Source organism: Giraffa tippelskirchi, chromosome 7, assembly GCF_054371585.1.
Source record: "Giraffa tippelskirchi isolate mGirTip1 chromosome 7, T2T-mGirTip1v1.2.pri, whole genome shotgun sequence".
Classification (NCBI taxonomy): Eukaryota; Metazoa; Chordata; class Mammalia; order Artiodactyla; family Giraffidae; genus Giraffa; species Giraffa tippelskirchi.
In genome coordinates, this window is record NC_137281.1 from 52,944,054 (window position 1) to 52,959,116 (window position 15,063).

The 15,063-nt window shown below is 37.0% G+C and overlaps 1 protein-coding gene across 3 annotated transcripts in view; it reads left to right on the forward strand.

Moving 5' to 3' along the window:
- Positions 1-12,444, forward strand: part of CMC2 (C-X9-C motif containing 2) — a 15,670-nt gene extending 3,226 nt beyond the window's left edge. Inside the window, exons 2-5 of one of the 3 annotated variants that reach the window (XM_081513580.1) lie at positions 1,335-1,370; positions 4,959-5,071; positions 9,438-9,509; positions 12,070-12,444. In XM_081513580.1, coding sequence (XP_081369706.1) covers positions 1,349-1,370; positions 4,959-5,071; positions 9,438-9,509; positions 12,070-12,156 — 294 coding nt within the window. In that variant the 5' untranslated portion in view covers positions 1,335-1,348 and the 3' untranslated portion in view covers positions 12,157-12,444. Of the gene's footprint in view, positions 1-1,334; positions 1,371-4,925; positions 5,072-9,437; positions 9,510-12,069 lie in introns of all 3 variants that reach the window. The other 2 variants (XM_081513581.1, XM_081513582.1) reach the window with 2 other exon arrangements.
- The last annotated feature ends 2,619 nt before the right edge of the window (positions 12,445-15,063 follow it).

The following is a 15,063-nucleotide window of genomic DNA, read 5'->3' on the forward strand; positions in this document are numbered from 1 at the left end:
ATACCTGAGGAAGTGGATGGGATTAGCATGGGGAGAGAAGAGTTGTAATTGTGAGAAGTAAACTGTTCTGATGGTTTCTAAATGCCAGTATAAAAGTGGAACTGAAGTTTTGTGTTTAACTAAATAACTGAATAGAGTTATCTCTCTCTTTCTTGTTAGAACACCCCTACACTAAATCATACCACAAATGAATGTTTCCTTCACTTTTTTTTATACAGTGTGTGTTTGTAATTATCTTGGTGCTACCTTTTGAAACTTTTCTGTATTCTTAACAGTAACAAGTGTTTATCCTTTGAGTGCAAATTTTATTTTTGGAAATGGCTTAAATTTAATTGTGAACTTAGATTTGAGAAAAAACTTAAGGATGCAATGTAAGAATATACTCTGTGACATCCTTACTTAACTTAGCCAGTCTCTTGGGCACAGGAGGCCAGATAAATTAGAAGTTCACACAGCAGCTTGTTTCAATGTTGGACAGCTCCAGGAAAATGACATCTGCCCCTGTAACTTCCAGTTTGATTTCCAGTCCTGTCCTCGGACACATCTCAGAGTCAGTTCAGTTCAGCCTTTCCCATCAGGTGACAGAGCACTTCAGATATACTAATGATACTACATTTGTCACACTTACTCTTAACATAGGTCTAGAGCTAATTCCGTTTTACGGAAGAAGAGACTCAGGTTTCAGATTAAGTAGCCAAAGTGATACAACTTGTGAATAGCTTTGTCCACAGTTTTTACCTTCAGACCGACATCTTCTCCCTTCAAATCCATTACTTGTCCTACTTAACCTGGCTGTTCCTTTTATCTATTTTCTCTGTTGTGGGTTTCTCTTAGTAAATATTCCCAATTTCATGAATGGCTTCCTGTTTAAACCTAATGTCAGAGCCATCTCCTTCCTGAGCATTGGCCCCAGGGATATTCAAATTGTCAGTGTTCTGGACATGATCAGGACAAGCACAATACTTTTCTTTTTCTTAATGTAGACAGATACTCTTGTTTCTAGTAGTACAGGATAGTATTACATTGACTTCTTTGAACCTCAGCCTGCAGTTAGTCCCTGTTGAACTTGTAGCTAACCGGAGGTTGTTTGGGGAGTAGTTTTTTCTATCTGAATTTATTTCATTCACAAACTGCTGGGAAGGTATATCTTTCTTATTTTGAAAGTGGGAGAAATCTATCATGGTGAGAGATTATGTTGGGTAGTAACTCTGCTATTTACTGTGTGACGTGGGGCTTAGTTTTGCTATGAAAATATGAGTAACGCATATTTTGACCTCCAAAAAAGCAATTTCTTATGGTTTAACTGAATTTAAAAAGTTACCTGCTTCCTACAGTTATTGGAAGAATTATGAGACTTGTGCCTGCACATGGTAAGTATTCAACAAATTATTTCTACTCTAATAATATATTGTTATGGCTTTGAACAGATTTTAAAAATAAGAATATGGAATATATATTTGACTTTTATTCATTTCATAAAATGTTACTTGAGTTATAATAGTGTTATTAGAATAGGCTTTTAAGGATGAGTACTGAAAGGTGTCAGCACTCATTTAAATGTGCTCTAAGAACAGTGTTATTGTTTTATAGTTATACTTAGTATATTACACCCAAGAGTACCCCAGTACATATGTGTATGCACCAACAGTTAGCCAACGCCGGTGGATGGAAGGAAGGGGGAGGAAGAGAATATCTAACTAAAAAATGGGGTAGAGGCAAGAGGGGAATGATTGATAAAACGAGGAATTTGTTAGGTAAGGGACAATATAAGTGTTTAGAGCTTTAAGTTAAATAGTAGCTTTCACCAAGTACAAGAAAAGGAAACTACTATATATGAAACCATTTTCTTATTTGATATAGTCATCTAGGATAAGTAGGTAGACGGGAAGATAAGTAGGTAGAGGTACATCATGGCTATGTGTAGAGTAGCGTACATATTTGAAGTAAACTTTTAAGGAGGGAGGAAAAAAAAATGTACCATGGTATATATTTTTGCTTATATACAGTGTGCATATGTGTGTTTATCTCAGTACCCAAGTGTCTTAAGTATTTACTTTGCCAATTAGAGAGGGCTTTTCAGTACCTCAGAAGTTTGTTTCTGAACTGTAAAAGCACACATTTGAAGGCTGGTTCATAGATATATGTAAAAATATTTTGATAAATACACTTACAAAATAAAATGTTAAAGACATTTTCTAGATGACTAAAACCAGTATACATCTTCCTTCAGAAAAAATAAGCAAGGCAGAAGCCAGATAACTTTTACTATATGTAAGTGTAGGTGTATAATATTGGTATAATATTAGATGACTTAAATTGCTGTACTGTATGAGACCTCATTTTTCTGAGGCACAATTTTTATATCATTTAAAAAGATTGTAGTCAGTGACAGGCAAATAAAACTTGAACTTGGCTGCGTTTTCAGTTTCCATTTCAAATACTCAAGTATTTTAACTTGGCGCAATGGTCTGATTTGTGATCTTTAGCTGTGGTATGTTTGTGTGTGTGGCAGGGGGTGGGGTTGAGGTTATTAGTCACCCAGTGGGACAGTGATTTGATACATTTATAAGTTGAAATCTGAAGTAGTAGGTATAATTCTCTGCAATTATTTGTTTAGTCATTTTTAAGGATTTCGTTTGTCAAGAGTAGAAGGTGGATAGGCTGTTTGAATTTCTGGAAACTTTTTTCACGGCTTTATTAAGGCATGATTTACATACTGTAAAATTTGCCCATTCTAAGTGAATTAAGTGATTTTAATAAGCTTATACAATTATGCAACCATTACCACAATCCTATTTTAGAACATTTTTGTCACCCAAAGTTTTCTTTTTGCCGTTTGCAAATTAATCGTCACTTTGGAGGTCTCACTTTGGACCTCCACATTGATCAGCTTTTGCCTCTACAAATTTGCCTCTTCTAGACGTTGCATATAAATAGAATCATACAGTATTGTCTTTTGAGTCTGCTTTATTTCATTTAGCTTAGTGCTTTTGAGATTCCTCCATGTTGGCACATGTATAAGTTTATTCCTTTTTAGTGCTAAATAGTGTCCCATTGAGTAGATACACAAATTTGTTTATCCAGTACTTGGTTGTTAGACATTTGGATTGTTTCCAGCATTGGCTATTATGAATAATGCTATGAACATTCATATATAAATCTTTGTGGGGATATATGTTTTCATTTCTCTTGGGTGTGTTCTTAGGAGAGAAATTTCTAAGTCATATGTTAAATTTGTGTTTAACTTAAGAAACTACTAAATAGCGTTCCAAAGTGTCTGTACTACTTAACCTTCCCAGTAGCATTGTATGAGATCCCTTTCCACCACATTGTAAGCAGTACTTGCTATTGTCTAATTATTTTATTATAGCTATTCTGGTGGATGTATAGTAGTGTCTCATTGTGGTTTAAATTTCCATTTCCCTAGTGACTAGTGATGTTTAGCATTTTTCATGTACTTAATTAACCATTCCTATATCCTCTTCAGTGAAATATCTATTTAAATCTTTTGCCCATTTTGGGGGTATATTTTAAACACTGGATTGTTTGTACACTTTCTTTATATATTTTAGGTGCAAATCCTTTGTCATATATGATTTGCAAATATTTTCCTTTAGTGTGTAGCTTGTAGAGCAGCTACACACTATTTTATTTTTTAGAGCAGTTTTAGGTTCATAGCAAAATTGAGCAGAAAGTACAGAGAAACCCCCTAGGCCCCCTCTGCCCACACATGCCCTGCCTCTCTCCCACAGTCAACATCCTCCAAGAGTGGTATGTTAATTACAATTGATGAGCCTACATTGATGTGTCATTATCACCCAAAGGGTGACTTGTCTTTTTATTTTCTTAATTTTGAAAATGGAAAGTTTTTAATTTTGATAAGTTTTAACCAATTTATTCTTTTATGAATGTTGATGTATCTTTCCTTGGTGGCTCTGACAGTAAAGCGTCAGCCTACAATGTGGGAGACCTGGGTTTGATCCCTGGGTCGGGAAGATCCTCTGGAGAAGGAAATGGCAACCCTCTCCAGTACTCTTGCCTGGAAAATCCCATGGACGGGGGAGCCTGGTAGGCTGCAGTCCATGGGGTTGCAAAGAGTCAGACACGACTTAGCGACTTCACTCACTTTTGCCCAACCTACTGTCATGATTTCTCTTATATTTTCTTTCTTTGAACTTTTAAAAGACTAAAGTAGTTAATTGGTTCTTTCCTTTGATAATCTCTTCTGGGTTATAAAGAATTGGTTTAAGAGAGAAATGGGTGAATAGAGAAATAGGTGAATGTAACCTAGAGCAAACACCTCAAAATAATGTTTTATCTTAGGCCTTGGGTACTAATTTTCTTTTTTGTGAATGAACCAATTAAACCTAATTTCAGGGATTTTTTAGCTTCTTGTTTTCATTGTAATAATTGCATTTTATAGATAGATCTGCTAAATTTGAAAAAAAAATCCACATCTGCTTCTTGTTTCTCTTCATGGTTTAGTTAGATTTTCTCAGCCAGATGTTACTTAGGAAGAAAGCAGTCTATATTAATTCACACTAATGTGAGACTGACTAATGGCCCTTTAACCCTTATACATTTACAAAGGATTAATAGCCCAGTTCTCTTCATTGGTAGGATTTTACCTGAATAAAATGAGTTGTAATCTATTTCAGGAATATGGGAAAAGTAATTGAAGTCAGGCTTGTTAACATAGGCAAGCTGTTTCTGGTTAAGCACCTGTTTCGAGGATCGGGTCTCTTGAGTCTGCTTTTTTCTGAACCTGCATGTTCTCTAAATACTCCTGATAAGCCACAGAATCTAAGTCATTGGATAGGAAGGTGAGGCTCAGGTTTAATTTGCCTAAGGTCACCTTTCTTTTCTGATAAAGGTCACTGAAGTTTCTTACAGAAAATAATTTTAGGTCGCATTAACAAATACAGTCACACATATTCAAGACACTCTTGTATCCACAGGTTGCTCTGCTGTGTTCCATCTCCTCCTAAAGATGCATCCTGACTTATCTCCACACTTGCACACTGAAGAATGCAACGTCTTGATTAACTTGCTTAAGGAATGTCACAAAAATGTAAGAGTTCAGAAAATAACCCTGAAGCAACAATGAAATCTAGATACAATACACTGATGTAAAATGTTATCTCCATTAATAGAAGGAAATGATAATGTCTTAGTTATAGGTCTTAGCTTAGTAAAGATTAGCAGCTGATGCTTGTGATTTATTTTTAGAAACTACTTCCTTTTTATGCTGAGGAGAAGTCAAGCCTGGTAGTTTTATTAGGGAGCTTCTGAAGTGATACATAGTAGTTACAATGCATGTTCCTTGACATCTATCATTATGTGCTTAAAGGAAGTTGAAACATTTTTTATAATTACGTGTTAACTAGATTTAAATTATGACTGGCCTCATTTGGCAGGTTTACTTAATGGTTGCTGTGTGCTTAGTCATTCAGTCCTGTCCGACTCTTTGTGACCCATGGACTGTAGCCAGCCAGCCTCCCCTGCCCATAGGGATTCTCTAGGCAAGAATACTGGAGTGGGTTGTCATGCCCTCCTGGTTAGTGGAATGGAAATAAAATTCTGTTTTTAAAACCAAAATAGAAAATAGGCCCATTTTTGCAATGCATTAAATTTGACATTTTTACAGATGTCACAGTTTTTTTTTTTAATATATTTGGTGTATGAGACAGTTATAAGAAGCATTTGTGTTTTTCTTTAACTTTGCATGATGCATTATTTCCTTCATGTTCTTCATAAACTGTAGATATATCAGATTCTTATTTAAATGAGTAAAATTTTAAGACTAAAAGTGAGGTAGTAAGGAATGTTGATGACCTGTGAAGTCCAATATTTTTACTGTTTCTAAGAATGTTGTTGATGGCAATACACTTTCAGCAAACTATTTCCACCATACATCTAGATTAAGAATTGATATTGTAAGTCTTTTTAACTTTAGCCATTCTGTGGATGTGTAATAGTATATTATTTGGTTTTAAATTGTGTTTCCCTTGGGCTGATGACTTTAGGCATCTTTTCATGTACTTATTGGCTATTCACATAATGTCTTTTGCCCATATTTAAAAATTGGGTATTTGTCTTGTTGTTGAGTTGTAAAAATTCTTTTTATCATTCAGCATACAAATCATTTGTCTCATAACTGTGTTTTGAATATTTTCTCCCAGTCTGTGGTGTCCTTTTTTATTTTCTTAAAGATGTGTTACAAAGAGTTTGTAAGTTTGATGAAGTCTGTAATAATTTACCAGGTTTTTTATTCATTGTTTATGTTTTTTTTTTGTTCTAGGGATCTTTGTCAATTTCCTGCTCACAAAGAGTCCTCTCCTATTTTTTTCTTCTGGAAATTTTATAGTTTTAGTTTTTGACATTTAGGTCTGTGATTCAAATTAATTTTTGTGTATGTTGTTAGGTATGAGTCAAGGTTTATTTCTCTGCCTGTGAATACCCAGTTATTCCAGCACCACTTGTTGAAGAGCTTTCTTTCCCCACTAAATTACCTTGGTGCTTTTGTCAAAAATCAATTGCCCATATGTGAATGGGCCTACTTCTGGGCTCTCTAGTCTGTTCCACTGATTTATATGTTTATTCTTAACACAGTTGATTTTGACATTATCTTACTGGGGCCACCTGGTCCCATGACTGTTTTGTCCACTTTTCTGTCTTAATTCACTTGCATTGCATCTAGACTGATCTCTCAGTCCTAAGTTTAATTATTGTTCCCCTTTAATGGCTCCCTTTGCCTGTAGAATAAATTCTACATTTCTTTGTGTTTTGAGGCCTTCATGTACTGCCCCTACTTACACTTGGGCTTGACCACCCTCCTACCCCGCATTCTTCCTGCTCACTCTGTCTGCAGTTGTACTGGAGCATGTTTCTGTCTTCTAGGCTTTTGTACTTGCTTTTCCCCTTTGCTTAACTTAAAGGTTTCCTCACTGTCTCCACTTCTCACTTGCTTGATAAGGTTTTGTCCTCCTCCAGGCTTTATTCTGATTAATTTGTCATTTCCTCTTCCTTTTCTTTCTTGGCCTGGGTTCCCTTGGTATAATTACTCTATACTTCTGCTGCTGCTAAGTCGCTTCAGTCGTGTCTGACTCTGCGCGACCCCATAGACAGCAGCCCACCAGCCTCCGCCATCCCTGGGATTCTCCAGGCAAGAACACTGAAGTGGGTTGCCATTGCCTTCTCCGCTATACTTCAGTAATACTTTATGTATTATTTCCAACTTTATGGCAGTTACTCTCATACTTTTTAGTCTCAGAACTCCTTTACACTCTTCAGAGTTATTGAGGACCCCAAAGAACTTTTGTTTTTATGGGCTAATATCTATCAATATTTGTTGAATTTGTTAAAACTGAGAAATTGAAAAATATTAATTTATTTAAAAATGACAATAATAAACCATTACATGTTAATAGTTATTTTTCTTAAAAAAAAAAAACAAACCTTATTTTCCAAACAATAAAAGGGTGAAAAGAATGACATTGCTTTTACATTTTTGCAGTTCTTTTTAATGTTTGGTTTAAAAGAATACAGCTGGATTCTCATAATCTGCCACTATGCTCAATCTGTGGTGATATTACAGGTCATGTAGCCCCTGGAAAAATCCACTGTACCCTTGTGAGAGAATGAAAGTGAACAAAACAAATAAGATCCAATTATTAGGAGGATAGATTTTACCTTCTCCTGAAAAGGTCTTGAGTAATCCCAGGGACGGCGGAGCCTGGTGGGCTGCCGTCTATGGGGTTGCACAGAGTCGGACACGACTAAAGTGACTTAGCAGCAGTCCTGGGACTACACTTTGAGAACTGCTGCTGTATAGTGATCACTTCATATTTTGTCTCTTCCTTCTGACTCTGAGCTATGAGAGTGGGGCCCAGGTCCACCATACTCACTATTGTGTCCCTAGTGGCTGGGACACTGTCCTCCAGACCCTGATTGACTCACCTATCCAATCAGTAGCTCTGCCAGTTTGCTCTCTAGAAATAGACACCAGGCACTGGAGGCTCATGCCGTGTATATACAAGAGAAGTACAGTCCAAGGGCATTTCTTTTCTTTTCAACTTTTTATTTTATATTGGAATATAGCCGATTAACAATATTGTGATAGTTTCAGGTGGACAGCAGAGAGGCTCAGCCATACATATACATGTATCCATTTTCCTCCTAACTCATGGACATTTCTTTTATCAACGCCACTGGGGCATTTTTGGGTTTGTTTTTCATGTAATGTCACAGAGTAGTATTCTCATTTGGGCTTAATGTTGAGGTGAAAGTGAGAGTATAAATTAGCTTTTGTCCTTAATTTTTTTAAAAATTTTTTTGTTGTCTTGAATTTTTAAAATAAGATGTATGAATATGGGATGATATCAATAAATATAAAGTAAACTATGACATATTGTCTTACTTTCTAAAAGTTTAATCCTGTCTATTGTTTCTGTTTGGCCAGAAGGTATATGAAAAAGCATTGTCCCTTTGTATTGTCAAGGAGGTAGTTTATGCACAGGAATTATTTATCCTGAAGAGGTCGTTAGGTAATCACTAGGAAACCTTAAATCCTTGCCAGAAAAACTGATGATTTATTTGGTGTGGACAAGAAAAGTACATTTAAAGTGGTAAAGAAACAGGGAAAAAAGGAATAGCATGACTGTTACTAATAGCATGACTATTGCTAATTATGTGTTGTCTGGTTTCCATGAAAGCCTTAATTAGAAGGAAAAGGAAAAAAGTGTTTATTGTTAAAAGTTCACCACTTAGGACATGTTATTATAGGAGATCACCATGCTCTCTGACCTACCCTTAAAAATGGCGATGTGCAAACACACTAATTATGGCAAAAGCAGAGCAACTTTGAATGTTAAGCATTGATTTCCTTTTATTGTGAATTAGTGACTTGTTTATATGGCCTATACAGGCTGTTAATATTAGTGTTATGTGTTTTTAATTTATTTTGATGACGTTTTGAATAGAGGCAAATGAGAAAATGGCTTTGGCACCAAGCGTTTCATAGGTAACTCTTCTATGGAACAGGAGTGTTTGCTCATGAAGGAAGTTACTGTCATGTCAGTATGGCTACACTGCATTTTGACATCACTCTGTAATAGAGGATGGATAACATGCCCTTAAAGAAAGGGTATTAGGTAATAAAATGCTTTTCACTAGGTCATTATGAGGTTGGCAGGTTAATAGGCTTCTATCAAAGAAAAGTCTTTTATTTTTCATTTCTACCTATAGAACATTTCTTCCTTTTTTGTAGGAATGCTAGGGTAATAAGCCCATTTATTTGTGTATTTTGTACTTGTGGGTTAACTGTAACTATTAGCTATTTGCTTATTGACAAGGTGATGCATTAAATATTTCAATTCTGAGCCAGAGACCTTAGCATATTATGAGATGAAATATTTTACCCCTTTTCTTCCTCTTAGCACAACATTCTGAAATTTTTTGGTCATTGCAATGATCTTGATCGGGAGATGAGAAAATGCTTGAAGAATGAGGTAAGGAAAACATTAAAGGATGGAAATGGTTGAGCAGTAGGAAAGAATATTTTGGAGCAGTATTATTTATTACTACCATTATTAAGGTTTTTTTTTTTTTTTGCAAGTTTTCATATAACACCAAAACTTGACTTTATAGGTATGTCTTCCCCTAAAGTCAAGAGGGGAAATGAAAGTGTCTTCTGGGGCCAGTTTTGGAACATTGCTGATTGTTTTGCATGTACATACATGAAAGCGACTATCTTATAATAATCACTGTAACTCCTCTGGATGAATTTTAAGGTTTGAGAAATTGAATCTGTACAGCAGAAAGAATTGTTGATCAGCTTTTAGCTCTAGCAGGTAACTAAAATTCTCTGGGCCTCAATTTCCTGTATAACATGAAGAGGCTAGATTTAGGCTCTTTTCAGCTTTAAAATTTGGAATTTCTTTATAATTATAGTATATACAGCCCATAGGGATCTAGTTTGACTTGTTTGGAAAGACTCATTTCCTGAACACAGCTTTAGGCTATGACTTGGACTTGGGCAAATAGCCAAAGTTTATTGTCTTTTTGTAGGTACCGCAGACTGAACAGAGTACATTTTAAATCTTTGAAAAGAAATTTAATTCCATTTCTGTTTTATTCATCAGAAATTTTATGTCCAGAACCTTTAAAAATATGTAACTACTAAAAATCTGCCTTCCAATTTTCATTTTCTGTACTTTTGAACTTTCTCCCCCCATGAGCCTCATATTGAAAGGTATTAGATATTTGAAGACATTCAGCATCTATCTTTAATCCTTTGTTCCTGGTTTCTACTTTGGGGTTTTTTTCCTCCCTCCTTCCTGGAATCCCTTTACAGCATCTTTACTGTTTGAAGAACTGGCTGGAGTTCTGATAATTTTCTTCATGTGCACAAATCAGTATATGTATACGTGTTTTAACCTATTTTTGAAACACTTTTTCTTTATATGTAAAGGGTATTTTGTATGGAAACTAAACCTAGGGCTGTCTTCCTTTTTTAATAAGATTATGGAAAAATAAGCCCATACTGTTTTATCTGTTATAGGTATTTATTTCTTACGTGCTTTCAGTTGTGTAAGATAGCCTTTTTCCTAAGTTTAGATTTTTTTATCCTCACAGTTTAGTCATTTTTGTCATTGGTTTGGTGATTATATCTTCATATGAAAATTTCCGCACCCCCACCCCCACCCCCAGGTGGTCCTGAACTGTCAGGAACTATTTGGTAGAAGAATGTTGGTAGATTTAATCCTTTAAATTTTAAATTTTTATTTTGTCCGAGTTTGTTTTCATATAAATTTCAGATTTTCTCCTTGACTACTTTCTAGTCCTCTCTGTGGTTTTTATGTTGCTTCATTTCCTGATTTATAGATTGTTTTCTATCTGTTCTTTCATCCTTCAGTTCTCCAAACCTGTGCTCATTTATTTCCTCTCTGCTTTTAATGCTTCCCAGTTTCCCAGTTACCGCTCCTAATGCTCTCCTCCTACCATTTCCTTCATGTGTCATTGAAGTACTTCATTCTTTGAAGCTTTTAACTAGAAAAAAGGTCTGCCCAGTTCTTTCTGACCCTCTTTTTGCTGCTGTGTTGCTGCTTTTGTCCTTTTTATTGAAATAATCACTAATACTACTTTTGCAGTGTCCTCTTGTGTTCCTCTTACTTGTTTGGTTTGGTTTCTGCATTGTTTGGTGGCATTTTGTGAATAACATAATAGTCACCCTTTGTATTTTTTTTTTTATTCAAGGGCCACTTTGACTCCCTTTGGCGATTTCATAACATATATTAATATAAGCTCTGTTTTAATTTGCTCTATGACTTATTTTATTGGCTACAAAGTACTGCCTTCTGAAGACTTACCTTTAGAATCCTCTTTCCAAGCTGATTTTAGAGGCTTCATATGATATGAAGAGAGATATCAAATTTTTTTCTCAGAGCAGGTATCTCTCCATGTTCTAGAATTTTCTTCTTTAACCTTTTAAAGCAATAAAATGCCCTTCTCTGCCTAGCAGTCTTATGAGGAAAATTAATGTAGGACAGATAAAAGGAATGTTTTTGTTAAAGAGACCTGGTGCTTCATCTGTTATTTGAAGTGGCCCTTTGATGAAGAAAAAAACAAGTTTGAAAATTGCTACTATTCCAGAAGATATGTTAGAACTCTTGAGTCAAAACTTTAGACTTAGAAAACTTCTTAAAGATTATCTAGCCCAACTCCTTATATTTGAGGTTACTGGCCCAGAAAATCAAGTAGGTACCTCAGAGATATGAATGTCAGGGCTCAGGGGACGGAAGCGGGAGTTCCTGGTTAGTGCTCTGCCACTAGTCTTTTGTTTCTTTGGCTCCTCTCTATATCTGACGGCTGAAAGATTTTGATGTCCAGCTATTTACATGTACTCAGTTTTTTCAACTTGAATCTGCTTTTACTTTTTTCCCACTCTACCTAAGAACCCCTCTTGCACCTTTAAAATATATCTTTATTTGTGTATATGTTTTAAGCTTAGTATGTAAATAGTGACATAATCTGCTGTCTCTTTTCTCTCCCCTTCCTTTTATTTTCTAGTACATGGAAAAGAGGAACAAGAGCAGGGAGCTTGGCAACGCAATGCGAAAGAGACTTTTTAATCCTCCAGAGGAATCTGAAAACTAGATCTTATTTTCACTGGATGCCTTGCCTGAGAGAAGACCCAAAGACTCTTGGTTGGTAACTGAAGGAATCCTGTTGCATTTGGTCTCTAAAATCCTTTGAATGGAAAGTGACCCATGAGAAATCAAGCCTTGAAGTATGGAAGCCCTGGATCCGGAATGTTTGTCGGGCAGAGCTGTTTGTACACTCCCTCCTCTACCAACGCATCTGAGACTTCTGTTTCTTCCCTTTGCCTATGACCTGTTAACATTTGAGTACCTTAACCTTCAATAAAACCATTGATTCTAATCATATTTCCTCTGTTCTTTTAGACTGTGTTGGAATTAGGGCTGAATGGTACCATTAGACTTCTCTTTTTGCAATGTGGCAGTTCTGGAGCCTAAACATTGAAAGCATAGCAAGAGTTTGGGGAAATCCCAGCTGTGTTAACTCTATGAAAATGTTCCAACTTGATTGTTTTTAAAGAGCTCTTTTTCAAAAGGTTTAATGTTTAACACTGATAAAATTGCTTCTGGCTAGGATTTAAGTCTGAGCAGACTTAGCTTCTCCATTTGGTTGAAGGGCCCACCCTGGGTGCCAGTTATCTCCTGGGCCTGTGTGCTTCCTTTTTGCTGGGTGCAGCGTTCTTCTTCCCAGATTCATTTCTGGCAGCCATCCTGCCAGTGTTCCTTTTCCCATGCAGTGTTTCTGAGACCTGTGAATCTGGAAGCCAGCTTCCAGTCATGGCCACAGCAGGGGCTTGAACTTCCCGTTGGATAAGGTTTCAGCAGACTGTGAGCTGTGAGTTCCATGTAGTGAACTCGGTGTACATGTATGGTAGGAGGCCTTGTTGAGTGTCAGTGTTTACTAGTGATTTCCCCATCACAAGAGGCATTGAAAAGGCTGGACATTCATTTAGCAAGGGAGTTAAACAGGGTAACAGAGATTCAATGAAGATATGGAGGAAGAAGCAGAATTAATTCTGAGGTCCCTTTTAAGACACAGATTTATGAATATTTATTCAGTCACCCCTTCCCCTCCCAGCCTCCCTGAGACCAAGTACAGGTACAGAAGCTTGTAGTACAGTGTCTTCAGAAGCTTGTAGTAAGCTGACAAGTTGACTATTACAGTAGTATAGTAAGTACCATGATTAGTCAGGTGTCATGGAAACATAGGGCATCCATGCCCAGTCTTCAGGAAGAAGCCATTCCAAGAAAGCTACTTAGCAAAGATGACCTTTGGCAAATGGTGAGAATGAAATACATTCTCAGGAACTTAAAGTTGTTTAACCTGAGCAGAATACGAGAACTGTTAGTAAAGGAAGATCACAAACAGCTTTGAATTCTGTTGCAATTTTATCTTCAGTGCTCTGATAACCACTTGTGGGTTTAGAAATGATGATTAGGGATTTATGGGGGGCCTTAGTTGGAAGGATGATGTGTTTCACTTTGTACTTCAGTAATATTTTTCTGGTATGGTTTGGGGCATAAATTGAAAGAGATGGGAGATTACACCTAGGAAGACCAATTCGGGTTTTGCCCCAACATAAATGAGAAATTAGGGCCTGAGTTAAAGAAGGGCTTGGGGATCAGGGCTTTGAGGGAAATTTGGACCTAGAATCAGCATTTCTGATTAGGTGGAGGGTTTAAGAAGAGTCCAGGCAGCCTCAGGCATTTGATTTATGTTTCATGCTGATGGTCCCTGCCCTGCGTGGGAGGGAGTTCAACAGAGGTGTGATGTGCGGTGCTGAGTTTGCAGTATGTGTATGTAAGATCCAGGTGGAGATGGATGCTTTTAGACTTCTGAGTGTTAGAACCTAGAGCTTATTAGGATCACAGACTAGAGCAGAATTGGGAGATGGCAGCATGCAGGTGGCAGCTAATGCCCTGTCGGCCACTGTCCGTAATGAACTGTGAATGTTTATAGAGCAGAATGAAACCTTGGGGTCACTTAATTTTTTAAAACTTGTGTAAGTAGCAGCTTTTTATGGAGCATTCAAGCAATTTGTAAGTTTTACAGAGTAAAAGTTAGGCATCCTCCTTTACACCCCAATATTACTTGACGCCCCAGACATCTCTGTAGCTGTCAGTTGGGTGAGTTTCCTCTGTACATTTACATAGATATTTCAGGTCAGGAGAAGAAGCCCTGTGTGTGGAGAAGGAGCAGGCATAGAGGTAGAAGATAAACCATAGGAAAATGTGCCTCAGATTGTCAAGGGAGTTATGGAGGAGGGAGTTTCATTGAGTCAAAGTAGAGCTGAGGTGCCAGTTGATTTGGTTCCTCTGTCTTGTGTGACCTTAGAACAGTGTGATGTGGGGTGGGGAGAAGTGGGTGGAAGCCCAGGTGGAGCTGAGGATTCAAGCACCTTCACCTTTGGAAAGTCTCGGCTCTGAAGAGAAGGGCAGTGTTGTATTGAAAGATGGTCTTCAAAAAATCAATAGGTGGGGAGTGGCACTTGGGAGTGGATATATGTTGAAAGAATGCCAGAAAAGGATTCATTTGTGGAGTAAAGTTCTTTGTGGATGTGAAAATGAATGAGATTCAGGGCTCAGGCTGACAGTGAAAATGTTTTTTTCCAGAAGACAAATTAGAAACTTTGAAAACTTGAAGCACTATAGGAAATGACAGGTATTCCTTTCACAGAGCAATAAATACCTATTTGTGCAGGATGCAGTGCTGTTTCTTCTACAAAGAATTCAGAGGTTCTTTCTGAGCACCAGAAGCTCAGACACATTAACATGGTCGCCAGTGACCAGTGATAACCTGGTAAATGTTTAATAACTGACTCTCAGGAAAAAACAAACAAATGAAACCACTCATTTGTAGCTTTTGCCATTTTCCATGGTGTAAAGTCCTGCCATGGCAGATTTTAAGGTACCCAGCTGACCTAGCTGAAGGTGGCGTAGGGAAGAGAGGTGTGCACAGGGGTCC